Source organism: Manihot esculenta, chromosome 1, assembly GCF_001659605.2.
Source record: "Manihot esculenta cultivar AM560-2 chromosome 1, M.esculenta_v8, whole genome shotgun sequence".
Taxonomy (NCBI): domain Eukaryota; kingdom Viridiplantae; phylum Streptophyta; class Magnoliopsida; order Malpighiales; family Euphorbiaceae; genus Manihot; species Manihot esculenta.
Window position 1 is genome coordinate 36921045 of NC_035161.2, and position 26800 is coordinate 36947844.

General features: G+C 37.2%; 6 protein-coding genes across 10 annotated transcripts; 2 read left to right on the top strand and 4 right to left on the bottom strand.

The window, feature by feature from the left end:
• Positions 1 to 740: 740 nt before the first annotated feature.
• Positions 741 to 2565, top strand: LOC110609346 (probable galacturonosyltransferase-like 9). The gene has a single exon (XM_021748867.2). It carries the CDS (start codon positions 1191 to 1193, stop codon positions 2331 to 2333), a length of 1143 nt encoding a protein of 380 aa, XP_021604559.1. The 5' UTR covers positions 741 to 1190; the 3' UTR covers positions 2334 to 2565.
• Positions 2566 to 3642: 1077 nt separating this feature from the next.
• Positions 3643 to 4577, bottom strand: LOC110626850 (germin-like protein subfamily 1 member 1). Its single transcript, XM_021772985.2, has one exon. It carries the CDS (start codon positions 4562 to 4564, stop codon positions 3824 to 3826), a length of 741 nt encoding a protein of 246 aa, XP_021628677.2. The 5' UTR covers positions 4565 to 4577; the 3' UTR covers positions 3643 to 3823.
• Positions 4578 to 5559: 982 nt separating this feature from the next.
• LOC110609381 (protein WVD2-like 7) lies at positions 5560 to 10217 on the top strand. Of its 4 annotated transcripts, none has more exons than XM_021748950.2 (8): positions 5560 to 5809; positions 6681 to 7340; positions 7478 to 7903; positions 8007 to 8071; positions 8171 to 8267; positions 8404 to 8475; positions 8737 to 8847; positions 9829 to 10217. In XM_021748950.2, exons 2-8 carry the CDS (start codon positions 6681 to 6683, stop codon positions 9853 to 9855), a joined length of 1458 nt encoding a protein of 485 aa, XP_021604642.1. In that variant the 5' UTR covers positions 5560 to 5809; the 3' UTR covers positions 9856 to 10217. The 4 variants fall into 4 exon arrangements, with proteins under 4 accessions (XP_021604642.1, XP_021604624.1, XP_021604619.1 ...); XM_021748932.2 differs by lacking the exon at positions 5560 to 5809 and adding an exon at positions 5824 to 6398 and having other exon boundaries at positions 8740 to 8847; XM_021748927.2 differs by lacking the exon at positions 5560 to 5809 and adding an exon at positions 5825 to 6398.
• Positions 10218 to 11111: 894 nt separating this feature from the next.
• On the bottom strand, positions 11112 to 14288 carry LOC110614597 (formin-like protein 8). The gene is made up of 2 exons (XM_021756166.2): positions 12804 to 14288; positions 11112 to 12718 (listed from the first exon to the last, which is right to left on the bottom strand). Exons 1-2 carry the CDS (start codon positions 13988 to 13990, stop codon positions 11392 to 11394), a joined length of 2514 nt encoding a protein of 837 aa, XP_021611858.1. The 5' UTR covers positions 13991 to 14288; the 3' UTR covers positions 11112 to 11391.
• Positions 14289 to 17296: 3008 nt separating this feature from the next.
• Positions 17297 to 18957, bottom strand: LOC110614606 (two-component response regulator ARR5). Of its 2 annotated transcripts, none has more exons than XM_043960634.1 (5): positions 18541 to 18957; positions 18396 to 18466; positions 18207 to 18284; positions 18044 to 18114; positions 17297 to 17953 (listed from the first exon to the last, which is right to left on the bottom strand). In XM_043960634.1, exons 1-5 carry the CDS (start codon positions 18698 to 18700, stop codon positions 17575 to 17577), a joined length of 759 nt encoding a protein of 252 aa, XP_043816569.1. In that variant the 5' UTR covers positions 18701 to 18957; the 3' UTR covers positions 17297 to 17574. The 2 variants fall into 2 exon arrangements, with proteins under 2 accessions (XP_043816569.1, XP_021611869.1); XM_021756177.2 differs by having other exon boundaries at positions 17330 to 17953; positions 18396 to 18475; positions 18541 to 18946.
• A 518-nt stretch (positions 18958 to 19475) lies between these two features.
• LOC122724933 lies at positions 19476 to 23525 on the bottom strand. The gene is made up of 2 exons (XM_043961225.1): positions 21296 to 23525; positions 19476 to 21175 (listed from the first exon to the last, which is right to left on the bottom strand). The coding sequence occupies exons 1-2, from the start codon at positions 23523 to 23525 to the stop codon at positions 19476 to 19478; spliced, it is 3930 nt and encodes a 1309-aa protein (XP_043817160.1).
• Between the last annotated feature and the right edge of the window lie 3275 nt (positions 23526 to 26800).

The following is a 26800-nucleotide window of genomic DNA, read 5'->3' on the forward strand; positions in this document are numbered from 1 at the left end:
AAAGGGGTCAAGGGTCCACCGGGATGCCCCGGTGGAGACCCTCCGACGTTCAAGTCAGGTTTCCTAAATAAGAGTTGTGTCCTTAGATAAGAGTTGCAGATAAAATAAAATGGAGTCCAGGCAGGAGAAGAAAAAGAATAAGATACCCTCTTGCAAGAGAAGACCCCAGTATATAGTGCTTCCAAAGCGTATGCGTAACAGCCATTTAATGCCCTTCAAAGCGCATGCGGATAGGGCTGGTGAGTGATTGGGCCTACTCCCTTATGGAGCTGCTTTGAACCTATGGCCTTCTTTTAGACCACAGCCTTATTTCTGGGCTAAAAACAGATGTAGAGGTTATCCGGTATCACTTTATATGTCTATTTGCAAGTAATTTATTAACTTCCCTCTGTTAGAGGAGATTGCTGTGTTTATTTTTTATTTTTTATTTTTTTTACTCACACATCATTTACTTGACCAGGTAAGTTCGTTGCAAGTCAACAAAAATTATGACTTAGAATAACAAATATCACAGCTAGACCATTAATTTAATATTTAACATTATTATTTCGTGTAATTGGAAAAAAAAACTAAAAAAAGTTATTAGTTGTTTTTTAAGGAAAAATTCCTCATAATTTGAAGTTTTACAAATACGCATCCCATCCCATCCAACAGCACGCGCACAGATAAACGCGTGAATGACACATCTCCCACAGAAGAACGTTAAAAGTTTAAACAATTACAGAGTGGATTATGTGCCTTCTTCGCTAGCAGTTTCCGCAAACTGGTTACCTCCCCTCTGCTGTGACGCAGAGAGAGAAAGAGAGAGAGGGAGAGAGAGACGGAGAGACTATAGTATTTTCTCTGTCAGAGATCTTTAATATATAAGACTTCTGAAACCCCTTTCTCTTTCGTTACCTCTCTCTCTCTATCTATATCTCGGAGGGGAAGAAGATAGACCGCGTTTTCTTGGAAATGAACCCACCAAGAACGAGAAACTAGTAAGCGGTGTTGATCTTTCCCCTTGTTCTAAATCCTTGAACTACCATTTTCACATTTGACCAATCGCTTCTCACATTATTTCTTCCAATCTCTTCACTTTCCCCTTTCACCTTCAATGCCAATTAATGCAATATAACAACTATTGGCGTTCCATCCATCATTTCCACCCGTAGAACCCTTTCCTCTTGAATCCACATTCAGTGTTCGCAATGGGTCTTTTCCGGTTACTCCATGCCATGTCCTTCCTTTTTCTTTCTGCTTCATTCTGCCTCGGGATTCGCTCTATTCCGGGGAGAGAAATGGACGGCGGTGATGGTATTCAACTGGGTGGACTCCGATTTGCAGAGGCGCCGGACTACCGTAATGGGATAGAATGCCCAGTGTCAGGCAATAGACAGTTCGTGTCTTCATGTGACCGTTCTTTGGTTCACGTAGCCATGACTCTGGATTCGGAGTATCTACGAGGGTCAATCGCTGCTGTTCACTCTGTTCTAAAACACGCTTCTTGCCCAGAAAACGTGTTCTTCCATTTTATTGCGGCGGAGTTCGATAAGGCGAGTCCTCGAGTTCTGGGCCAACTCGTTCGGTCCACTTTTCCTTCACTCAGTTTCAAGGTTTATATATTCAGAGAAGACACCGTCATCAATTTAATCTCTTCATCAATCCGTCAAGCCTTAGAAAACCCACTAAATTACGCAAGAAACTATCTCGGAGACATCCTAGATCCCTGCGTTGACCGAGTCATTTACCTGGACTCGGATGTGGTCGTTGTGGACGATATACACAAGCTCTGGAGCATAACCCTTGCTGGGTCAAGAATCATTGGCGCACCTGAGTATTGCCATGCCAATTTCACCAAGTATTTCACTGATGTGTTCTGGTCGGACCCTGTTCTTTCTCGGGTTTTCTCAGCGCGGAAGCCCTGTTACTTCAACACTGGGGTAATGGTGATGGATTTGGTGAGTTGGAGAGAGGGGAATTACAGGAGGAGAATCGAGAATTGGATGGAGATACAGAGGAAGAGGAGGATTTACGAGTTGGGTTCACTGCCGCCGTTTTTATTGGTGTTCGCGGGTAATATAGAGGCTATTGATCACCGGTGGAACCAGCACGGTCTGGGCGGGGATAATGTGAGAGGGAGCTGCCGGTCATTGCATCCAGGTCCAGTTAGCTTGCTTCATTGGAGTGGGAAAGGGAAGCCTTGGGTTAGACTAGATGGCAAGAAGCCTTGCCCTCTTGATCATCTGTGGGAGCCTTATGATCTCTATAAAGGTTATGATAATGGTGGAGTGAAAGATCATTCTATGGGGTTTTCCAGTTCTTCTCAATCTATAATGATGGGTTATTTGTGATTCTTTGGATTTTTTTTTCAATTTTTAATTTAAACATTTTAAGAAATTCTTTCCTAGATGTGTACAGTTTAGGAACCGGGATGGGAAGAGATTGATGGGTTTTTATTTTGATTTAATTAATATGCTTCAGGATTTTAAATCCCCATTTGAAGGGTTCTATTGCTGTGGAACAATTTGTGGGATAATGATATCTTTGTATGTAAGAGAATAACATACAGTTGTTCATTGTTCATTTGGATTTGTTTTTCTTCAAATTGATGTTGGTTTTTTGTTGGAAATCTCAATATGTTGCAAATTTAGTGTTTGCTGTCCGGTGAGTTATGAATAAAAGATAAATGAGAGAGATGCAAAAGCCAAAAGGAAAAAGATGAGGAGAAATGAGAAAGCAATGAATAATGTCAATTTCAAGGGGAGGGGCTTTGGACCTTTGCAGCCTGACATACCCACTTTGTTTCTGCAATATTTTACAACTACTTTTAGGCCCCACACACCTTTGCTTTAGCAGTTTAGCTTATTCCTGGTGCAACTTGTCTGATTCTAATTGGAGGTGGCCTACACGTTGATAATAGAAGCTGGGAGAGAGGTGGTGCATTTTTTTTTGTTTCTCAACATTAAGAAAAATTCAATCCAAAAGACCTTGACTTGCAAAATTCACTTGGCATGTCATATAAATTTGCGTGTGAAGCCATCACAGGTTGGAGACTCACGTTTCTCAACTTGGACCCAGTCGAGAGTCGACCCAGTAGCCAATGTTTGCTTGCCGTAAACGTGTGCACTTTTTTCCCTATGCATTAGCATTGGTGATGGTTTGCAAGATCCATTTGCTTATGCTGTAACCCATTTTTTATAACGAAATAAACATAAAAATTATTGTTAAGTGCAGACACAATCAGGGAATTAGATATGGAGATCATGATTGGATCTACCAGAATTTGTAAGCCAGCCCTTTTTTTTATTGCTTTTTTCTTTCTGGAACGGGTATGTACAGGTAAAGCAAGGTATAGGCTAGGATTGGATGGAAGGAAATTAAATTATCAGCACTACCAATAAAATGAATGCATTTTTGGTCCCCTTTAATAGGAGGAATTCTATAGCATAGGGTTACTAACATCTAAATAACTATATAAAAATATATCCTAAAATTAAAAAAAATCAAGTAATTTGTTTTTTAAATAATTGTTTTTATCTATATGTCAAATTATTAATAAATAGTTAGAAATAAAACAGCTTTTTTCATGAAAGCACATTACAACTATTACAAATTGATGTAGTAATTAATTCATTTTAATCAATTTGAACAAATTTTGATATAAATAATGCTTAAGCTCATTAACATAAATTTTTTTAAGTAAAAAAGATGTGTTGTATTCTCAAATAACTGAGCAAGATGTATAGAATACAGTAATGTGTTTGCTTGGATTATACACATGGTTAAGTAATCAAATTCAACGACCATAGATTCTTGCTAGACTTGCTTACAATGTTTTTAATTATCCTCCAAGATTTTTACGAATCTTCATGACGTCTTGAGTAGTAATTTGAAATGCTTTCTTCACCACATCATCTGGGATGTAGGGATTTGATGTAAATGCTGCTAGAGAAGCTATTTGGGCTCCTGGATTTTGGCTACTGAGTCCAGAAACAGCTAGTGCTGGGGCTGATTCCAGGTTGAACAGAAAATGAATTAATCCTTTTGGAAACACAAACGACTCTCCAACACGTAACTGTTGAGTATACAAACCATTAGAAGTATCAACAAAACCCACAAGGATTGAACCCTTAAGACAAATAGTGACTTCAGAGGCTCGCGGGTGAGAATGAGGCGGAACGACTCCATTTGCAGCTATATCAACTCGGGCTAGAGATAAGCCCAAGGTGTTCAACCCTGGTAAGTTAGCAACGGTGGTGAGCGTCACATTGAAGCCAAAAGGGTTGGCTCGAGTGTTCCCAGGCTTGGCAAGAGCTGAAGTGGTGAAATGGGCAGTAGTTACCAGCTTCGGATTGATACAAGGTACACCATTCAAATAAAAAGAAGGTTTTGGATCTGCAACGCAATAATCTTGAAGTGATTCTGGGTCCGATTTAGCTAGGCCCAGTAGAAGGGGCAGGGTAAGGAATGTGTAGAGCAAGAAAGACATTTCCATGTGGTGGCCTCCGTGTGAGTAAGGTGATATTGGGAAAACAAAACACGAGTTATGCTTATATAGTGGATGGAAGATGGCGGTGTTCATTACAAATGGGAGATTGAGTAGCTTAGGAGCATTAAGGAGAAAACAGCAAGGCAAGTTAAGGGAACGGCAGGAGCCCACATGAGTACAATGTGCTAAAAATTTCCTGGATTATGCTTATTTGCTACTCTCTTTTTTTACTTAAGGTGGTAAGAGATTATCATTGTACTCGGTAAATTGAGAAAGAAAAAAAATCCCCACATGAATATATAAAATAATATATTATCCATAATAAATATGTATTATGAATGAAATCTTCTCACAATGAATATATTCTTTATTTATTATATATAAAAATATTTTATAAATGTTTATATTGAACACTAGCATAAATTATAAATATATTTTTTTATTTGACCAACTCTATGTTTTTTTTGTTGAAATAGGGATTAGGGTAGTCGAACCTTAAACCTTTCAAGACTACAGGATGCACTTTCCATCAGACTAAGCCTTGGAGTGCTTGACCAACTCTATTTAATATTAATAATTTATTATATAAAATATTATACATTTTAAATCTGTAAAGTTTTACTTCATTAATATTTTAAAGTTTTATTAATTTATAATACATACAAAAGTGAAAATAAGTGTTAAATGAATTTTTGGAGGGCTAAGTCTCGTATGACATTATAACATGTGGATGTGGGCCAACCACTCTCTCATCGTTCATTTTTTGGAGGGCCCACCAAATTTCTTCCTTCAACATCAAGTGTTTGTCTTGCCTTGGCAAGAAGGTGTGGAAATGGACCATTCTTGTTCTTGAAATCAGTTGGGGGAAGGAAAATCGATGGAGGAGATAATGTGCGTGATTGATGATCTGTATCAAGATAATTCAGAAAGCAAAAACCAAAAATTTAAATCAACAAAAACAGGAATTGATTACAATTGAATTCATCGTTATCTCAGAATCTTTGATTGTGTAAAAAAAAAAAAAAAATTCATTCCAACAAATTCAAAAATAATATTTTTGTCATGTTAAAAGAAGAAAAGATGAAGAAAGAACGGAACAGAAAGAAATCGTTTGTGGGTAGGAGTCATAAGCTGGCAGTGGCTGGACGATACTTTAATCTGTCTGTAGCTGGCTCGACTCTCAGTGTCTTACTATCCATCTCTATCTACTTCACTGTGCTAGTGCTACTTTTCAATGGTGGGCCTTTTCCCATCTTGTTTTTTCCCGGCTGATCTGATCACGGTGTTGCCTTTTCTCTGGACTTGACTCATTATAGAAAGATATCTGATTTCTCCAAGGTAATGTAATCATGACGGATAATTTAAATTTAACCAGTAGTTTGTGATTTCTCCGTCCAATCTGTTTGTTTTCTTGAATATCCCATTAATTATGCCAACTAATCTTTAATTTCTTGCTTCTTTTACATATTTTTGGTGTTTTCCTGTTCAAATTTTGGAAATTTGCTGCTAGGAATCTTTAGGGAAGTCGCAATTATTCCACTTTCTTAGTTTTCTTTCATTTGAATAGTGGAGGAACCAAAATCTAATTCATTTTATGAAAAATTACACGGGTTGTTATCTCTGCTTTGTGATTATGGACGCTTTCACTCTTGATGTAATTTTTCTGTCTTGATGATTGAATTTATGATTCGGTAACTTCCACAAGTACGACAAACAGACAAGGCTGCCCATTAATGTGAAAAGGGGAAGTGATAAAAGGAAAAGGGCAAATTTTAGGAAGGAGGGGGTGAAGACAGATATATATATAGAGAGAGAGATTATCTTGAAACACAATAATATGCCCATCCATGCCTTTTTCTTGTTCAGTTCTTGCTTTTCTTCAAGTTTTCTTTTTGTCTCCTTTGTGAATATCTTATACTTTATCATTGTAAGTGGGCTTCAATGAATTCATCTCTTCTGTTGAGTGTTAATGGGCAAATGAATAATGGCTGCATTAAGCAGTGAAGATAAGGTTCTGTTATTATTTGTCTGTGACAAGTGGCCATTTTGCTACAAATTTGGTTTCCGTTCATTGTTTTCTTGAATTTGTTTTTTCTGTAATATATTGTTTTTTGATTACCGATACATAATCACAAGATTCATGCAGTTTGTATTATGAGTTGTCATTCTGTTTCTTTCTTGGATTTTGGTTTTTGTGTTATATGAACAGATGGGGGAGACAGCTACTTCCGGTCGTGCTCTTCAAGTGTCAGTTTCATTAGGTAGATTTGAGAATGATTCATTGTCTTGGGAGAAATGGTCATCTTTCTCGCAGAACAAGTACATGGAGGAAGTTGAGAAGTGTGCCACACCTGGATCTGTAGCTGAGAAAAAGGCTTACTTTGAAGCTCATTACAAAAAGATTGCTACCAGGAAAGCTGAGCAGCTGAGTCAGGAGAAGCAAGTGGAACATGACTCACTAGGGTCAAATGATCAAAATAGTGGAGATCTCATTGGAAAAGCTCATGGTATAGATTCTGAATTTGATAGTCCCATTAGCCAAACTTCTGCTGAAGGGACTGGGCAAGAAACCAAATTGGATAATGAGTTGTGTTCTGGCCAAGTTGATGCAGTTGATGAAGATGCTGCAATCAGTATAGAAGGTCAAGGCTCATTGATTGAAACATTGGAAGAAGATCTGGATAGCAGACTAAATGGTCCCACATTGAAGAGGACAGAAGAAGCTTGTTTAGCTAAAGAAGAGAAAAATTTGTACACAGAGTCTCAAGAAATGAAGGACTCACCAAAGAACTTGGACAAAGAGATAGAAAGTATTGTTGCAATTAAAGAGGAAAATATCAAGTTAGATCATCGAAAGGAATCTGAAAAGGTGATTAATTTCACTACGAATCCATTGATTTTTGTAGGGAAATTCTTAAACATGAAGATTGCTCTCTACGTCTCTTGAAATATTGGTGCTTTTCTAATTTTGATGTCTCATAAATTTTGTTGCTTTTGTCCATTTAGACTTCTCCATTGCATAAGATCAGAGACATGACAAGGATAAAGAAGAAAGTGGCATCACCTGTAGCTAAATCAGCCCAAGTTTCCACGCCGAAGGCCCCAGAGACAATGCCAACTTCTAGCACATTGTCCACGTTGCAGCCATTCACGAAGAAAGTAACTGGTTCATCCTTACCAGAGGGCGATAATCTGTCTGTGGGTGGAAGCAAGAAAGTGATTTCTAAATCCTTGCATTCGTCTCTTAGTCTGGATGCTCCAAATTCTGATCCCGCTACTCATGCACCGCCTCCTATTACAGCTACTCGAAGTTCATTTATTATGGAGAAAATGAAGGATAAGGACATTGTCAAACGAGTATTTAAGACATTCCAAAACAATTTTAACCAGTTGAAGGCCTCAGCTGAAGAGAGATCTTTGGCAGCAAAGCAGGTTTGTCATCTAATTACATTTAACCACTGGAAGGAACCCCTTTCTACCACATAACTAGTCATGTTTGGTTTGTTGAATGTCAAATCTCAATTTACTCGGGCAGGTGACCACAAAGGGGACAGAAGCTAAGGTTTCCAATTCTCTGACTCCTCAAAAAGAGAACGCAGGGTAACATTTTGGATTCTCCACTTTGTAAAAATGCATACCAAAGCTTGTTTCCAACTCCCTTTTCTTGAAAGTTCAGAGTTACATTGGATGCTTTGTTAGGTCTTTCAAAACGGCTAGTATGGACAAAAAAACTGGTAAGGCGGCCCCATCTTCTTTTGGCTTGAAAAGCGATGAAAGGGCAGAGAATAGGAAGGAGGTATATGTTGGACCCTTAGCCTTCTGTCTGTTTCACGTAGCCATGGAATCATTTGACAATATTTTAGATTACTTGAAGATGTGGGTCATTCTCCATTAGCTGTTTAAAATTTGGATCTCTTTCATGATTTGTTCAGTTTTCTAAGGAACTGGAAGAGAAATGGAAAGCAAAAGATGCTAAGAGCACGTGCCTCCAAACAAAATCAAAGGTATGCTTCAACCTTCTAACATTTCCATTGGTTGGAGATGCCAGTTTGGTCTGAACAAGAAAGTTTCGAAATGTATGTGTGTAACTGTGTGTATATGTGTGCATATATGTATCTATGTATGTGCTGTAATATTTTCTGGTTAAGGTTTGCTTGGGTGATTGGATGTTCCCTGCATGTTACTGTCACAGGATCATAAATAATACGACCATAGGTTTCAATGAAATTTGATTGGCATGTTTTGACATTTTATGCTGATCACAGCAGGAGAAAGAAGTGGAGATAAGAAAGATAAGACACAGCCTTAATTTCAAATCTACACCCATGCCAGGTTTTTATCGGGGACAAAAGGTGTCTAAAAGCCCTTCAGATAAGGTATGTCATATCTGTGAGTCCTTTTCATTTTCACAGCAGAATGTTTAAAAGAAGCGACTCCTCTTTTACATATACTAATATGTGCCCACCAACATTTTCTTCATTGTTGGTGGAGATAAAAAAAATTGATGCAGGATTTATAGAGATTTTAGGACTAATTATTTTAAGAAGAAATATAGGAAATAGTCTCTTTATTATTCAGGAATTTTGTGTTGATTTGGGATTCATATTTAGGGTTCCCTTTGTATTTCTTATTTAGGGTTCCAAATCCTAATACTAATAGGATATGAATAATTCTACTATAAACACCTTACTTCTCTAGGAAATTGGTAGACCTTTTTCTTTTTCTTGTGATTGACTATTAATTTAAGAATTAATAGAAGTTGAGAATTTGTCCATTGGCTCTAAAGGAAATTGGAAAATTTCATGTCTAACTGATGCATTTAAAAATAATTTTATCAATCTATTAATGAAAAAGGGAAAGAATGAATTCAAGTTACTTACATTATACGTTTCTGTTTGAGCTTCTTACCATCTTCAATGTCTAATTTTCAGAACATTCTAATTTATGGATTTTAAGAAAATAAAGCAAACAATAAAATGTTCACATCTTTAAGGTGAAACATTTGGATACCGGTAGAGGGAGGGTTTCGTTGTGTAATTCAAGGGCCAAATTAACCTCCCAAGTCCTCAAGGATAAGTGGAAAAAGAATATAGTCCCCATTCTCTTAATTCTTCTTTAGGACTGAAGGAAAAATATACATGCTTAAGCACTGCATTTTTCCTTCTGGTTGTTCTTTCAATCATTTCAGATTCCCACTTAATGAGCTGGCATGGCTGACATATATTGGCCTAGTTTTGATAGTTTCCTTGATCGTTAGAAAAAAAATTGTGTTTTTGCGACAATGATTTTTTCTTTTTTGAGATTCCAGAAGAGAGCTTTATACATATGTAAGCTATCTATGATGATTGTATGTGCAGGAGGGTTCCAGGACACTTGGGACATAGAAGCATTCACCATCTACCAAGCGTACAAGATATTATGAAATGTCTGAAGCAAACAGCAGGTTATGTGCTTTGGTCCACCACTTCTGCTTCAGAGGCGGCACTTATGGGCAAGGACAATATTAATCTAAGAAGTGTTATTCTAGTTAGGATAGTCTCACCAGGCAAACATAATAATGCAACTCATTAGTCACCATCTGTATATTGTCCAGATAGAGCATGTTAAATGTCTCAGGTTTCTTAGGCCTCTCTCACCTGATGCATAAATTGCAGTAATTTGTCCTCCAAAAATAGGAATCTATGAACCTTGGAATTTATTGCAACCATTTATTTTCAACGGCATTAAGGCTTATTGGTTTCGTAAACACGTTTATGTAGCAACTGCTTTTTTTTCCCTGTGCACTGCAGATCAATGTAACCTCTGCTGTCTCTAGTAAATCCTCTGGTACTACTTATACAGAAGTACAAAACTAGAGGTTGTGTCTCCGATTTGCCTTTTTAGTAGAATAAATTTCGAACAGAGGTTAGATGGTTATTGCATGGAATTCCATTTTTAGAAACATTTTTGCTCTTTGATAGTTATCTGGACCAAGCCTATTCCAGTTATTCCTTGATATACAACAAAAAGGGAGTAGCTTTTTCCTCTTTAATAGTCAAATTACCCATTTCTCCTCGAAATGGATGCATTTGTTTGGAGAAACGACGTGGATGTTAGCTCTGTCAAAGCTAAGCAGGTAGAAGATGGACGGCAAAGGCCGTGGAATGCCCCTGTGGGCTTTTTTTTTTTTTTTCTTAATTCCCTCCAATTAGATTTTTTTTAAGGTTGCTAAAATGATCACCACTTCTAATATGTGATACATGGCTAGGAATTCAATCCTATAAATATATTTATATTAATAGTCACTCGCATAAAGTTCTCTCTCTGTCAACAATATCATTCCCTTTCAGGGGCAGGCTGTGGAAAAATGACAACTCTCAAACATCTTGGTGTTAAAGATTACAAACTGGATAGTAATTCATCTCCCAAATAGTTCAGAATAGATTTCACTTTGATATACTTAACGGTCATTCAGCAAATGATTATGGGTCTCACATTTGGTCAAAGTTTCAATCTAGGAACTGAAGAAAATTTCAGCATATCAATAAGCATAATCATTCAACTACAGAGGAATCCATGGAAATTACCCTGATTGAGGCGTGTTTGTTTGCAACATTTTGTCGTATTCTTTTGGATCCTGATGTGAATGGTTGAAGAATGCTTTTCAAGAGCCACTAATGCTGTTTTACCCATTAAATTGATGTTACAGATACTGTTCGCAGAATCCCCCAAAAAAGAACTCAGCAATAGATTTTGGTGGAGAATTGGATAATGGAGTGAATCCATCAAACCAAATATAAGATCTCCAAACTAAGGCAAAGCAAAAACTTAGAATTGACATACTAAACCTTGCCAAAGTTTAGAAAAGAATCTGATGATTTCAAAAAACATTTATGATTTTAACATCTCCATTTTTTGTGTATAACAGCTATATACATTGCTCAAAAATCAGTATCTGATTCACTTGAACTGCTACTGGACTTTTCCTTCAAGAAATGTTCAGGCAAGTTTGGGAACCTCACTGGCATTGGTGATGCGGCTGGTGTCTTGGATGAGGAGCCAAAACCTGGAGAGGATGTTTTCCTTTTTTGCAGATTTCGAGCAATTTCGACGCAGACGTTATCAACCATGTTTAGAAAGTCTTTGATTATGAGAAACATTTGAAGTGAATGTGCTTGTTTGTTCTTGGAAGCTCCTGTTTGATAATACTCCGTTGTTTTCTTTACAAGCTCCATTATCCTAATTTGCTCATCTTTCAATACCTTAAGTTCTTCCTCTGCTGCTTCAGTAAAAGCTTTCATCTCGCTTGCAAATGCTTCTTCCCCATTAGCAGCACATTGCAAAGCAATTAGCCTAACTTCTTCTATGCGAGCTGTGAGAGCTGAGCAAGTGCCTGCAAAGGCTTCATAATCTATTTTGGCTGCTTTCTTTACATTATTGAATTCAGAACTGAGACCTCCGACCACTGGTAATCCCAGCATTATATATTCCTGTTCTCTTTCATCCCTCAACGGTGAATTTTTACTGCTGCTGCTGTTGTTGCTACTCCTGCTGCTGCTTCTACTCGAGCTTCGGTTCAGGCTTCGATTTCTGGTGATAACACAGCGTTTTCCCTCTGACCGGACAACCTCCTCAACAATGAAATGGAGTAGAGTTGTTTTCCCATCGGCGGATTTAACATCGGATAACTTTCGAAGGGAACTTAAATTGAATGCTTGTGCATTTCCTCTTGAAGTCCCTGCATTCATTCGATTACCAGCTTTGAGGATTGCTTCCAAAAGTTTAACGAAAAGTCCTCTATTTCTAAGCTCTTTGCAGCCTAGTTCAAGTGTTCCCAGAGAATCCTTGAACTGGCGAATGTCTGAATCGTAATTCAATCTGAAAAGCATTGCATTAAGGAGAGTAAAAGCTGAAGGAACAGCTTTCAGAAGATGGTACAGGAAAAACTCAGCATCTGCAAGTCTAAGAGGGTCTCCATCGAATTCAAGAATTAGAGACTCCTCTTCTTTGGTTGGAGCAATTCTCAAAAGCTTTTCAAGAGCCTCTGCATTCAACCCCTGCCCGTCAGTTAACGCATCAAGGATCTCTTCCCGTGTTATTCCCAGAGATTTAAGCACAATTGCTATGTTCTGTGATTTTCTGACATCAAGAATAGCAATCTGCCCTAGGGAGCTGCCGTTCTGACTATCGCTTGTTTCCCCTTTCCTGGGGGATCTTCTATTGGTTGCCACGTATCCAAACAGGGCCTCCATAAGATCATCATCGACCCTGAATTTGCATGGAGAAAGTTTGAGAATCGACACAGAAACGGCAAGCAATTTTAGTAAAACCAAAATGATAAATTACAATTTACCTGAAAGAGCCGCCACCAATTTTGTCCCACACCATGGAATCATCAGTATTGTTCACTTTATCCCAATGCAACGGTTTCAGTTTTATCCCAGTGGACTTCCCAGGATTGCCCTTATTTGCCATCCCTTTAGCCGCTGGAGGTATCGGACCAACTGCCTTAGGTGCCGGAGGTGGTGGTGTATTATTTTTCTTTGCTGTGATTGCAGGTGGAGGTGGTGGTGGTGTATCATCTGTCTTTTTTGGGATTGGAGGTGGAGGTGGTGGTGTATTATTTTTCTTTGCTGTGATTGCAGGTGGAGGTGGAGGTGGTGGTGGTGGTGTATTATTTGTCTTTGTGGGGATAGGAGGAGGTTGCGGCGGCAAAGGTGGTCCTGCTGATGGTGGTGGAGGGAGATGAGAAAGATGTGATGCTTGACTTGGTAAATTCGATTTTTCCACGGCCTTCATGACCATCTCCGATTGAGGATCAATGTAGGAAGCCATAATTCCGTCAGTACTACCAGTTTTTGGCACAACTTCATTAATATGGGAAACGGATGACTTCCCTTTAAGCAAAGGAATTTCTTGTATGGGCTCAGATTTCCTGCGCCGCCCATTTCTCGCTTGGACCGTCTCATCATCTTCTTCTTTTTCCTGAAAACTGCTATTCTTGCTTTCCTCCTCAAGCTTTTTCCAATAAAGCACATCCAATCCATTATCATCAACAATCACACCCTTAAAACTATCATTAACTTGCGAAAACTGATCATCATTAGGCACAGGAGGCGGAGGGTGGTCTCTCCCAGAAATAGTATCCTCTCTCTTGTTTCTGCGACGTGCAACAACATACCTCTGCACGAAACACAAAAGCAAGGTGGCGATGACAAGAGTGCTGATAGCAGTAGCAGCTACTGCCTTGGCAACGGTTGTCCGCAAGGACGAATCCGATGCAAGCAGAGCCGGTATTGATGGTCGGGGAGAAGAAGAGTTGGGCTCGGTAGGTGAAGGTGCAGGAGGGGGAGAAGGAGAAGGAGGAGGAAGAAGAGAAGGAGTAGGAGAAGGAGAAGGCGAAGGAGAAGGCGAAGGAGAAGGAGGAAATTGAATTGGAAAAGGATAGAAAGTTTCAAAATTCTGAGAATTGGATTGAGAATAAGAGAAAGGAACAAGAGCAGAAATGAAGAAAAGAAAGAAGAAGCATGAGATTGCCATGTTGATGGAGGACACAATGGAAGATGGTGAATTGGTGATGGATCAAAAAGAAGGAAACAGAATTAGTTGTAGTGTTAACATTGCTGTGTCGTAAGCAATTTACGTTGTTTTACCTGACAAATTCAAGGAGTAGTTAGTCGTTTCCATTTCGGTTCCGGTGAGTTCCCACTACGGTTGCTCTTCTATTTGTTTAACCAACATAAAAATACCCTTAAGCTATAATTAAGTTAACATCACACTCAAGACATTTTCTATTCTTATTTGCTTTTAAAAACGAAAAACAAAAACATAGTTTAATTAAACTGAAATGATCAACTTACTATAATAAGGGAGTTGGGGGTCGATGGAAAGGGTAATGGTTTTACCCTGTCAGAGACTGAAATGGCTGCTGGTACAGAGTTGAATTTTTTTTTTTTTTTTAATTAAACAGGTAAATGCTTCATATATTGTTATGCTATTAATAGATATTGTGGTTACTACGAGGAAATAAATAAAGTTTGTTAATTCGTAGACGTAATTAACGAAGTCAGAAGGGATTAATAGGAGTGTAAATCTTCAAATTATGAGGGGGTGAAAAGAAACTTTCCAATCCAGAAAAAGTCCAAAAAGTGAATTCTTATAAAAGTTATCTAGAACCCAGAAAGCATTTTCCTTTGTACAAGCTGAGAACCAATCTCCAGTCAAATTAGTTGATAATTCACAAAGTATTATGGGCCCAAAGAAAGGGAAGAAACCAAATTTATTTGGCTGAAGAGCATTGAATCCCTCATCCAGACAGGAAATGCAAGATGATAATGGCTTAGCAAAGTTGTTGATGGGGTGCCCTATCAGTTTTGACTTTAATACTTTTACATTGTAGTTGACTAAATTCTCTTTTCTTGTCCAGAAAATTAATATATAAGAAAGAAGGTTAGTGGGTTGGAAATTGGAAGGTAATGCAAAAAGTTTTAAATGGTAGGATTTGAAGTAGTTGAGACTTGAGAGTGCTTAGTCTAAACTACAGTAGACGCCAGGCCATTGTGGGCTTCCACTCTCAATGGGGACAAAAAGACCATTTCAAAATTGCTTGACCTTGCCAAGTGATACACAACAAACCCAATACCCAAGACCCCACTTTTATTTATTTTTTTTTTTAAAAGAAATGAATAGTCCATTTCCATTCCCTGTGGAAGCCTGTCTTTGATAAAGGGCTAAAAAGCTCAGAAACTAAAACTTAATTATTACAGAATAGAGGTAAGTACTGAATTTACAGGTCTAAATCAAACATGTCCCTTGAAGAGTGAAGAGAAAATTGGCTGCAAAAAGTCATGCTTTATTTTGAAACTGAATCATCTTAAATGATTTCCAACTTATAATAGCAAAACAATATCAGTTGAAATAGAATTCCAGCAGCTTGAAACCAGTGGAATAATACAAGCAATTGGTTGAAACAGAAGCTTTAAACCACAAAAAATGCCATATCAGAGTTCCAGGAGCAAAAGCATTTAAAACTCTATGAACTTGAGAACCTTCACATCTCCACAGTCGCAGATCTTTGGAACTGTGCAATATCAAGCAACACATAATCTTCTAGTCTCCTTATAAATGTGAATTATTGACATTAAAAATATATTTTTAAAATTGATAATTTACTCTTATTTTTTTAGTAGGCAATACTGAATCTAACATTTTAAAAACAAGCACCTAAGCTAGGGATATGTTCTTAAATTTTATTTTAATATCACTGCTCTTTACTTTTCTCATATACCCAATTATATTTTTTACAATTAAAAAAAAACTTCACGATTTCATAACTTGGATTTTTGAGTTTGAATTTTAGTTAAAATTAAGGAAAAACAATTGTTTTATATGAAGAAATTCATTAAAAAATAATTTTAAAACGTGGGAAAAAAACAAAAATTATATAAAATAGCATCTTAATTTTGCAATAAATTATTCTCACAATCTTATCAACGATAGGACGATTTCTTCTTGATACTTTCTTTTAAAAATCTTCATTATTGCTTTTTTAAGAAATCATCATTATTTTTAATGAAGAATTTAGCTGGAAGAAGTATTTATTTATGAAAATGACAAACAAACATGTTCACACCATCTTTACAAGACAAAATATTTCTTTCTCCACCATTTTCCCACCCAATACACATTTTGGTTTTGCATTTCATGACCAAAACCAGTTTCCAAACAGAACCCACAGAAACTGGATATTTCTCAAGTCATATCAATGTGAGTTGAAGCAAACAAAGCAATTTAGGCCCAGCCCATGACAAGTTCAATCATTTGTAGATGTTTCAATTTCCATTTATCATGTGAAAATGGAAGCATCCCAATAATTCTAAATAAGCTTGAGAAAATTATTTGCATGATGCGCACCAGATAATGTCCCATGTGATATGTTTCTGTTCTTGGCATGAAAATTATTGCGCATTACATTATTTATGTATTATAATGTGTAGCATATCTCTTATGTATATTGTGAAGTATCTTAATTCTCCTATCATCTTCAGAAGATTTTCTTTTTCTGAAAGTAAAAATGAAATACACCTTGATATGATGTTAACTAAACAATAATGAAAAGAGTTATCATACTAAACCTATCTTTTGTTTTAAAAAAGAAAGGGGGGGAAATGCTTTTTTTAAATCTTTTAGAAGTACAAAAGATCAATTTTAATTGTAATTGAAAATTTTTAATTAAAACACAAACCTCCATTGTTCAAAGCAAGATTAAAGAAAACATTGAACTATAATACATTAACTGCTGATTGATTTTTTTTTTCAAAGATTTAAATGCTAATTAATTTACCTTTACTTGCAATTTTTTGTACCGAAATGAAAATAAATTACAGGTGTTTACAAGTGTCAAACAAGAAAAGCTCACTTGTTTGGCTAAGAAATGAAGCACCTTTACTTCAAGCAACCAACAATCTGTTCCCTGTCCTTACCTCTCTCTCTCTCTCTCTCATGTAGAGGGTCCATCGATCCTTCTAGCCTCTAGGGTGGGATTATGCACAAAGCCCAGATGATGTTGGAAGGACATTGGCCCCCTCGACAGCGGAGCTTAGGCTAAGCATACTAGTTCTCTATAAGAGACAACCAGACAAACACTGCAGTTCCACCACGCACCCCACACCACCTAGCCCCTTCTCAAGGGAACATCTCCAACAAATCATCCACAAACACAATCCCATCCCAAATATTCCTTCTAGCAGACAATATCATGCATATCTCTAGTACTTAACCCCACAATATCGTCCACCTGCGCAAGCATAACCCCATCTTACATTTGCCACTCGTTCATTTCCCAAATGGCTAAAAAAGAAACAAGGCATCATTTTTCCATTTCCATTTCAAACACCCACTTCATTCATCTTCATCATTTTTGATTTCCTGATTACTCAGCTATTCATTTTAATATTGTACTAATGAACAAAGTAAACAAAAGCCCCCCAAAAACAGGAGGAGCCAAAAAGCAACAAAAACCGTTAGAACTAACGGAGAATTGCTGACATTGCAAAAGGGATTTTCTCCTTTTTCTAATTGTAAGGTACATAAAAATAGTTGGGTTGGGTGGGGCAATAAAGGGTCTAATCCGAGATGTTCACTTTCAGCCGTCTGGTAGGAGAATCTAACGTCGTGGGAGAACAAGGCGCCGAATAGGACAATATCGGCGGTGATGGTGATGGTGATGATGACGGCGACGGTGATGGAGACGATGGGGAAGATAGAGATGAGGACGGAGAGAGCCATGGTGATAATGATGACGCAAATGAGTTTGACGGTGGCGAGGAAGAGAGATCACAACTCTCTCTTAACTTCCTCTTATTACTGTTGTTGTTGTTGCTGTTGCCTTTTTGTTGGTCTTTCATTCTGAAATCTCTGGCTGTCATGTAATCTCGTATTCGTTTCACGTCTGACAATTTCACCGGTTTCACTATGAAGTCCTCTGCTCCTTCCTCCAAACACCTGCAACCATGTACAAACAATTAAGTTTCAATTTACTGCAAATTTGAGTTTTATGCACACATAAAGTTAGAGCGAGTTTTGATTAATTACCGGTCAATTCGAGTCATGACGTTCTCCGATGACATGATCACTACCGGAATTTCTCTGAAAGTGGACGACTCCTGCTCAGCAACAAAGAATAAAATAGATTCCGTTAACAATCTTTCCTCAGGGAGTCAATTTCAAAAACAGAGAAATGGATAAATTTTGATACCTTGATTTTCTTGAGCAACTCGTAACCAGTCATTCCAGGCATGCAGTAGTCAGTGATAACCAGATCCACCTTCAAGCCCTGAGACCATAAACAATTTAAGCAATCAGAGGAAAACAAATCGGAGGATCAAATAAGAGGCCATAATTGAACTCAATTAGGAGAAAGATAATAGAAATTCAGTCTACTCACATCGAAACCAACAGAGGAGTTCTTCTCTTCATCTAATCCCAGGAATTGCAGAGCTCGAATTCCACTATCCACTGCAGTCACTGCACCACATCAATTAATTTAGAACTCCATGACCTAAAAAGAAATGCAAAATCAAGAGACGAACCTTTACAGCTTGAGATTTTGAGCAAACGTTCAATGACTTTACGGTCAACAAGACTGTCATCCACCGCTAAAACGTGTACTTGTTCATCATCAGGAGGTGAGAGATCAAAGCCATCGATCTTCTGGGACCTCCAACGCCGGGAAACGACACTGTTTGCCATAGAATAGAAGGAAAAAGAGGAGGAAAAAGAGTGTCAGCTTCTTCTGTAAGTTGCAGGAAGCAGAGGCAAAAATTGAAACCAGGCGTGTTGGAGGATTGGATTTGGAGCCAGAGATTTTATACGATGTAATGTTTTAAAAAATAAATAAATAAAAATGTAAATGATAGGAGTAGCTGTCAGTGCTGTTTGTTTGCTATCTCTCAAAATCAAATCTTTGCTTTCTCTCTCTAAGAAATCTTGAAATCTGCTTTTATTTTATTTTATTCTATTATAATAAGATAGATTAATTAATAGTATTTTACAATGGAAGGCTTTAATAACGCTGAGACTTGGAAATCCACTTCGGTGCTAATGATGCGATCTCCAACTCAAGGGCAGGAAATCCCCCCAAAATCTCGGCACATGCGAAATGACGGTGTCTCGCGAGATTTTATTGGAAATGGAGTGAGTGATTGGTCGGGATCGAGGAAGGAGTTGACCGGAGGTCAATTGAAGGCCGCGCCGTCAAATCCGAATAGGGAAATCGACAGACACGAAACCCTAACCCGCAGTATCTAAAATAGGTGAACGATTTCCATTCCTTTCCTTTCTTTTAACAGCTAACCGTCCACCACAGCTGTTTTTGCTATAATAAAGACACCGCACCAGAATCCTTTTGCTGCCCCTGTAAGCCAACACTAAGCCCTCATTTCTTGTCTTCCACGTGCTGCCTCATTGTAGTAAAATGAATAATTTATAGTTTTTTTTTTTTTTTTTGAATCAAGAAAGATTTTATTTATCTTGTAGAATAATAATCCAAGAGACAATTAGGAATGTCAATCCAAATCTTGAATCTACCATGATGAATAGACTCTCTAGCTAATAAATGGGCGGCTCTATTTTCTGAACGCCGTACCCAACAAACATGAATGTTGCCCTGAAACCGCATAACATCTTTGCAATCAGAAACAACTAATCCAAACTCTGAAAAGTCATCCAGAGGAGAGCGAATAGCCAAGGTTAAGGATTGGTTATCCGTAAAAATACAACCCGCCTGAAGAAAACAATCTCTAGCATAAGATAAACATTGACGCAAGGCCAAAACTTCAGCAATAACAGGTTGCCCACCCCCTTCATAGAAACCCGAAATTGCAATGGAAAAGAAGCCTTCCAAGTCCTCAAATACTGCTGCAAAACCGAACAAATCAGCACTAGCAAAGACTGCACAATCAATGAATGCAATCCAATCAACTTCAAGAGTGGTAGCCTCAACCAATGGGAGCACACGAGGAACAGATGGGTGGGATAACGTCCTTGGTCGAGACACAAGTGAAGCCACATAATCATTAAAATAGGAACTAGCAGCATGATGAACCTCACTGGGTGACAAAACTTTATTGACCCACAATCTTTCATTCCTGGCATGCCATAACTTCCATGCATGTATAGCCATACGTGCAGTCCTTTCTCTGCCAAAAGTATTATAAATATGAATAAAGAAATCCATGAATATAGAAAAATCAACAGCAGTAGAAAAACCAGCAAGTCTCCATAACTCAACAGCCATTGGACAATGCAAAAAAACATGTGAAATAGATTCATCATGATCACAAAAAAGACATGCAGCATGTACATGTATCCCACGTCTCAAAAGAATATCCCGAGTAGGAAGCACTCCACGACAAGTACGCCAAAGAAAATCCCGAACTTTGGGAGGAACATCAAGAGACCAAAGACGATTCCACCCATCATTATAACCCAGCACACCAGTCCTACCCGACAATTCTAAGGCACAAAAATAGGCAGATTTAACTGAGTACACACCCTTCTTATGCAAGTGCCAAATTAATTTATCCGGTTTTGGGAATAGAGGCAATGGAATAGTAAGAATAGCTCTCATATCAGCAACACTAAAAATATTCATTAGCTTCTCTACATCCCAACGCAGCTCACCTTCAACAAACAAATCACATACTCTCATGGCTTCAGGAACAAACATCGCCTCATCTAAAGGCATAAAACCAATATCCCGAGGAATCCAAGGGCAATTAACAACAAAAACCTGCTTACCATCACCAATTCGCCACCTTACCCCACGTTGCAACATTTGTTGAGAAGACAAAATACTCTTCCAAACGAAGCTATAGTTAGAACCTAACCGAGCTGACAAAAAATCCCCATTCGGAAAATATTTAGCTTTGAGCACTCTATATAGAAGAGAATTGGTGTCAACCAACAAACGCCAACCTCGCTTTCCCAATAAGGCAGTATTAAAACTAGCCAAATCCCGAAAGCCCATCCCACCTTCCGATTTACGGCCGCACATTCGATCCCACGAGAGCCAATTCATCCCTCTCCCATCCTCACGACAACCACCCCACCAAAATTTATTCATCATGACCTGTAGCTGTCGGCAAGTGGAAACAGGTAATAAAAAAACATTCATGCAATATGTTGGAATTGCCTGTAATACAGATTTAATTAATACTTCTCTGCCTGCACGAGAAAGAAAACGATTACTCCAACTACTAATACGTTTCCAAATGCGATCCCTCAAGAAAGAGAAAATTTACTTTTTACTACGGCCAATAAGAGATGGTAACCCCAAATAATTACCGCTACCCAAAGGAAGATGAACATCAAGTATACCAGAGATGGTCAACCGGTTTTCCTCAGACACACACGGACTAAACATGATACCAGATTTATCAAAATTTACAGCCTGACCTGAAGCTTTCTCATAAACACCAAGAATTTGCTTAATCCGTATAGCTTCCTCCACTATACCATCAAAAAATAGTAAGGAATCATCTGCAAAGAAAAGGTGAGAAACCCGGGGGCAACCAACTTTCGCGCAACACCCATGCAAAAGGCCCCTATTTTCACTATCCTGAATCAACAAAGACAGTCCTTCAGCAACAATTAAGAATAAATAGGGAGAAATGGGATCCCCCTGCCGGAGACCCCGACTTGGAACCACAGGACCAATCTCTGCTCCGTTAACAGCAAGGTAGTAGCTCATGTTTGAAAAACACATACGCATCCATCCAACCCAAGTATCAGAAAAGCCCAATGCAGATAACATCGCAAACAAATATGACCATTCAACTCTATCATAGGCCTTAGCAATATCAATTTTCAGAGCACACGACCCCACACTACCTCTATTTTGTAATTTCAAACCATGCATGGTCTCAAAAGCAATAATAAAATTATCCGTAATTAGTCTCCCAGGAATGAAAGCAGACTGATTTGGTGAAATAATTTTATGCAGGACCCTCTTCAATCTATTGGCTAAGGCCTTAGACAAGATCTTATAAATCACATTACAGAGAGCAATAGGCCTAAAATCCTTCACATCAACAGGATTCACACATTTCGGAATAAGAACAATTAAAGCACTGGAGATTTCAGAAGGGATAGTACCTTTTGCAAGCCACAACCAACAAATATTGCAAACATCCACCCCAATAATTGGCCAATATTTCTGGAAAAAAGCCGGATTAAGACCATCCAACCCAGGAGCTTTATTCGGGTCCATTTGAAAGAGCGCTGAACGAAATTCTTCATCTGTAAAATCTGCCAATAACTCAACATTATCTTCGGCCCCAATTCTAGGCTGAACCAGAGGGAGAAGCTCCGCAAAATCAGTAGGCGAATTGGAAAATAAACCCGAAAAATATTGCAAAAATGCATCCTGAATAGTACCCACATCTGAAGATAATGAACCATCCGATGTCACAATTTGTTGAATCCGATTACATCTGCGCCGAGCTTTGATACTATTATGGAAATATTTTGAGTTCCTATCCCCATGTCGAAACCAGAACTTTTTTGCTTGTTGGCGTAGTCTAATATCCTCCTCTGCCAAAATTTGATTCCAAACATCCTTCAGTTGCCGCACTTCCCTTGTATCAAGCGATTCAGAACACTCCCCCAATCTCTTCTTAATTCGTTCTTTTTGAAGCCAACGCATGCGGTTTCTATTCTTCCCCCAATATTGAACACGCTTCACAAGCTGGTCTTTACGTTGAATAAAATCCAACCCCAAACCTTGCTGCCAAGACGTCAAAACCACTTCCCCTAACTCATCATCCTCAAGCCATGAATTGTCAAAACGAAAACGTCGATTATCCTCCCTAACTTGAGTTCCAACAGTTTCAATCAATAAAGGAGTATGATCAGAAACTGGAGCAACTAAATTAGACGAAATCGCATCAGGAAAACGAGCATCCCAGGTTGTATTAGAACAAGCACGATCCAACCTCTCCTTCGAACACTGATCAGTACCCTCTCCATATGTATAAGACAAAAAAGACCCCACAGCCTGAATATCATTTAAATTGGCATCAGCAAGAGCATTACGAAACCCATTAATCAAAGAAATACAACGAAGAGGACCACCAACTTTTTCCAACGGATCAGCAATATCATTATAGTCACCACTACATAACCAAGGAAGCTGACTCCTATCCGCCAAATCCCTCAACAAATTCCATGAAGTTCGGCGACGACCCGAGTCAGGGCAACCATAGAACCCAGTAAACCTCCAACAATCAGAACCGTCTCCAATTGTAGAATCAATAAAATTAGAGCAATAACCTGTAATGGCTAGCTTGACCTCATCTTTCCACATAAGACAGAGACCACCCCCAATACCAACACAATCAACGGAAAAACAATGAGAAAAACGTAATAAAGACTTTATTTGTTCCATCCTTACACCATTAGCTTTTGTTTCCATAAGAAAAAGAATAGATGGTTTATAATACTGTACAATATCCACCATAGCATTTACTGCCTGAGGATTGCCCACACCTCGGCAGTTCCAGCAAATTATCCTCATTGTTGACGGGTGACCCGCTCAACGGGTTCGGCCGATAGAGAAGAAGAGCCTGACCTTGAATCCATAGTATCAGAAACAATGCCAGTAGAAACAACCCGTTGACGCTTCTTACCATCATCAGGCTTGTATAAAGGATCATTCTCTTAAAATTATTATTATTATTAAAAAAATATTAACCCTCCGTACGTTATCTTATTATAATATGGTAACAAGGGAGAGCGTATATTTTGAATCCATACATCTTTGCATTCCAATTTATTGTCATCTCTGAGTAAGGCAGGTCATGTCATGTGTTCATATTTCTCATCATTTAATGCTTCCCTTCTCATGGTCTCATACATGTTGCTGTTTGGGAGAAGACTTGACCTTGAAAGCCCCTTTAATTTCTCAACGGACCACACCAAAAACAATAGTATACATTTATCAATTAAATTAAATAAATAAAAGGATAATAAAAATTAAAATGTATAATGTGAGTTATGCTGGCTTGTTAACGCAATTTCTAAAAAATTGTTGTGTTGAAAAAAAGTAAATCATGGAGGATGGAGATAGAAATTTAATAATAGTTCTATTATAGTAATAATAACAGATGAATTGAGTGATTTATTTTTATTTTTACTGAAGGTAGATGAAGAAATGTGAAATGGAAGGGGTGAATAGTAAAGTGGCGTGATTGATTGATGGTATACCGTACCCAAGTGGAAATTGGCAGAAGCAGACACGACAAGAGAGAGAATGAAGAGATTTGGGAGTCCCAAACAAATCTTTTGGTGGGACCAATACGCCCTTTTTCCTGCTTGGACTTTTGCCTCCTTTTCAATATTTTCAGACCACTGTATTACAATTCGCTCTTTTTCTCTGCAAAACTTTTTTATGAGATTAAAAAAATACGTCCTAATATAAATACTAACTCTTCGATTATTATATAAAAATAAATGAAATTATTTTTTTGTACATTCATTTAAAATTTTATTATTCATATAAACACATTTTTTTTTAATCTCATTTTTTCTTTTCTTTTTTATCATTTATTAGCTATAAATCGCCATCTTATCCATTTATTATGTATCGAGCGACGGCTCAGTTTATCGCTAATTAAGATAGCCTCACAAGTTAATGTGATTTTTTTGTGGCCACAGTCACCTCACTTGCCGTCTGATTTTCCGTCAACCATGCGTTTGACTAATATCAGGTGCACATAGAACTTCGATTTCCGGGAAGAGAAATGTCGCTGCCTTCCCAACTTTTCTCTTTTCTTTTTTCCTCTCCCTCGAAAATTTCCACTTTTCTCTCAATTGAATTTTACATAATTAAAAAATATGCTTAGCTATATTTATCCACAATCAAATACACTGATTAACAAAATTACTCCATTATAATAGGAGAATTACTGTGCATCTCATATAGTTTAATCAAACTAATTTTTTTTATTCTTTATGTTTTCCATATTCTTTATATATTTTTAAAATTATATAAATAGTTTTATATATGTGGAATCGGAAGGAGCAACAATAAAAGAATTGGTTGACTCGATAAAATCGTGAAGAAAACCAAAGGGCACAAAGGCAGTACAAAAGATGTGGCAAATTAAAAAAAGAACCAAATTTTGGTTTAGTCAAAGAGAATCTGCAATTGGACCCACAAAATTTAATTATGCCTCGTTTACCAGTGATTATCCAAAAAGCATTTGAGCATTTGTGGGGTCAGGTAGGAATTTCCATCATGGACATATATATTTTTTTTGGTCAAATTTATTTTTATTAGTATTTACTTCTCAATAAATGAATTTAATATAGTCGTAAAAATGATAAATTACATATTAAATTAACTGCAAAAATCATTGTCATGTATAGCGATAAGTCATGGCCGACCAACTTAATTAACTGCATAGACTGGATCCGATCCTATCATCTATATTAAGGTTGCAATAGAATAAAAATAAAAATAAAAAATAAAAATTATTTCATTGAAAGTATATTCGGAAAAAAGTATATTTTTATGTAATTTACTTTCTAAAAAATATTAATAAAAACCGTTTGATATATAAATTAACTTCTATAAATATAATAATATTTATAATATAATTTAAAGAATAATAAATTATATAAATTTTTATTGCATTTAATTGAAAAAGGTGTAATTTACTTAAGTTATGTCTCTAGAATGCAAATCAATAATAAATTTTTTAAAAAGTTATATTTTCTTAGACTATTTACCGGTAACTAAGATATAACTCCTAATTTACAATTTAAAAAAAAATATGGAGAAAAAAAATGAGAATTGACCTTTTACTTTTTTTTTTAAATTTTTTTTGTTTGTTGGTAATGGCATCTACTTTTTCAAAAAAAAAAAAAAAGAGGGGTATTTGATATGGGGGCATCTTTTTTATTTTCTTGTTCTAGTAATAGAAACATCATAGGAGACAGGGATCTTTCTCCCTTTACCAAACAGGTAATCATATCAAAATAAAAATTTTCAAATTTGACATCCCAAAACCCATATCTTTTTCACACATTAAAGATGATTTGAGTGCGACAACAAAGGATATGCTATAGTAATCAACATTAATAATTTTTAGTACTATTAATTTGATTAGGCACAACGGCGAATCCAACACTGTTCTCAATTTCATTGGCTAAAATAATCTAGAAAAAATAAATGACACTTTTTAAAACCTATTGATTAAGCAACGTTTAATGACAAATGAGGTCATTGATGCCATCATCTCATTAAAATTGGTGAAATTTTAATTTTGTTCAATAGAGAAGTGGTGGGCAAATGAAAAGAAAAATTCCCCGAATCTGGTAACTTGACTTGCTTTCAAGCTTCGAGGATTTTGCTAGTGTTAGTTTATTAGGTGTTGTATCTCTTTCGGCTTATTAAAACCTAATAAGGAAGCATGCATGCATGCATGCAGAGAAGTTAGCTCTTTTTTTGCATGTCCAGTCAATCCTCACTCCTTAAAGCTGGCGATCCAAAATCTACATGAATAACTGTGAAGGCAGTCTATTTATATCATAGATATCCAATCAAAATCTCCAGTCATTGTCTTGTATTAAATTTTACTATTTAAAGTCAATTTATTATAAAGTAAGACATAAATTATACAATGACACTCTGGCACTGATTGCACAGAATCAATCACCATATCATCCAATGGATGGATTGAATATCCAGGTTGGCAACTCAACCATTAGGCTTTGAGCCTAAGACGGGTTTCTGGGCTCGCGTTTAATGGATTTTGATGTGGGCCGTTTTCATGCTTTATCCCACTA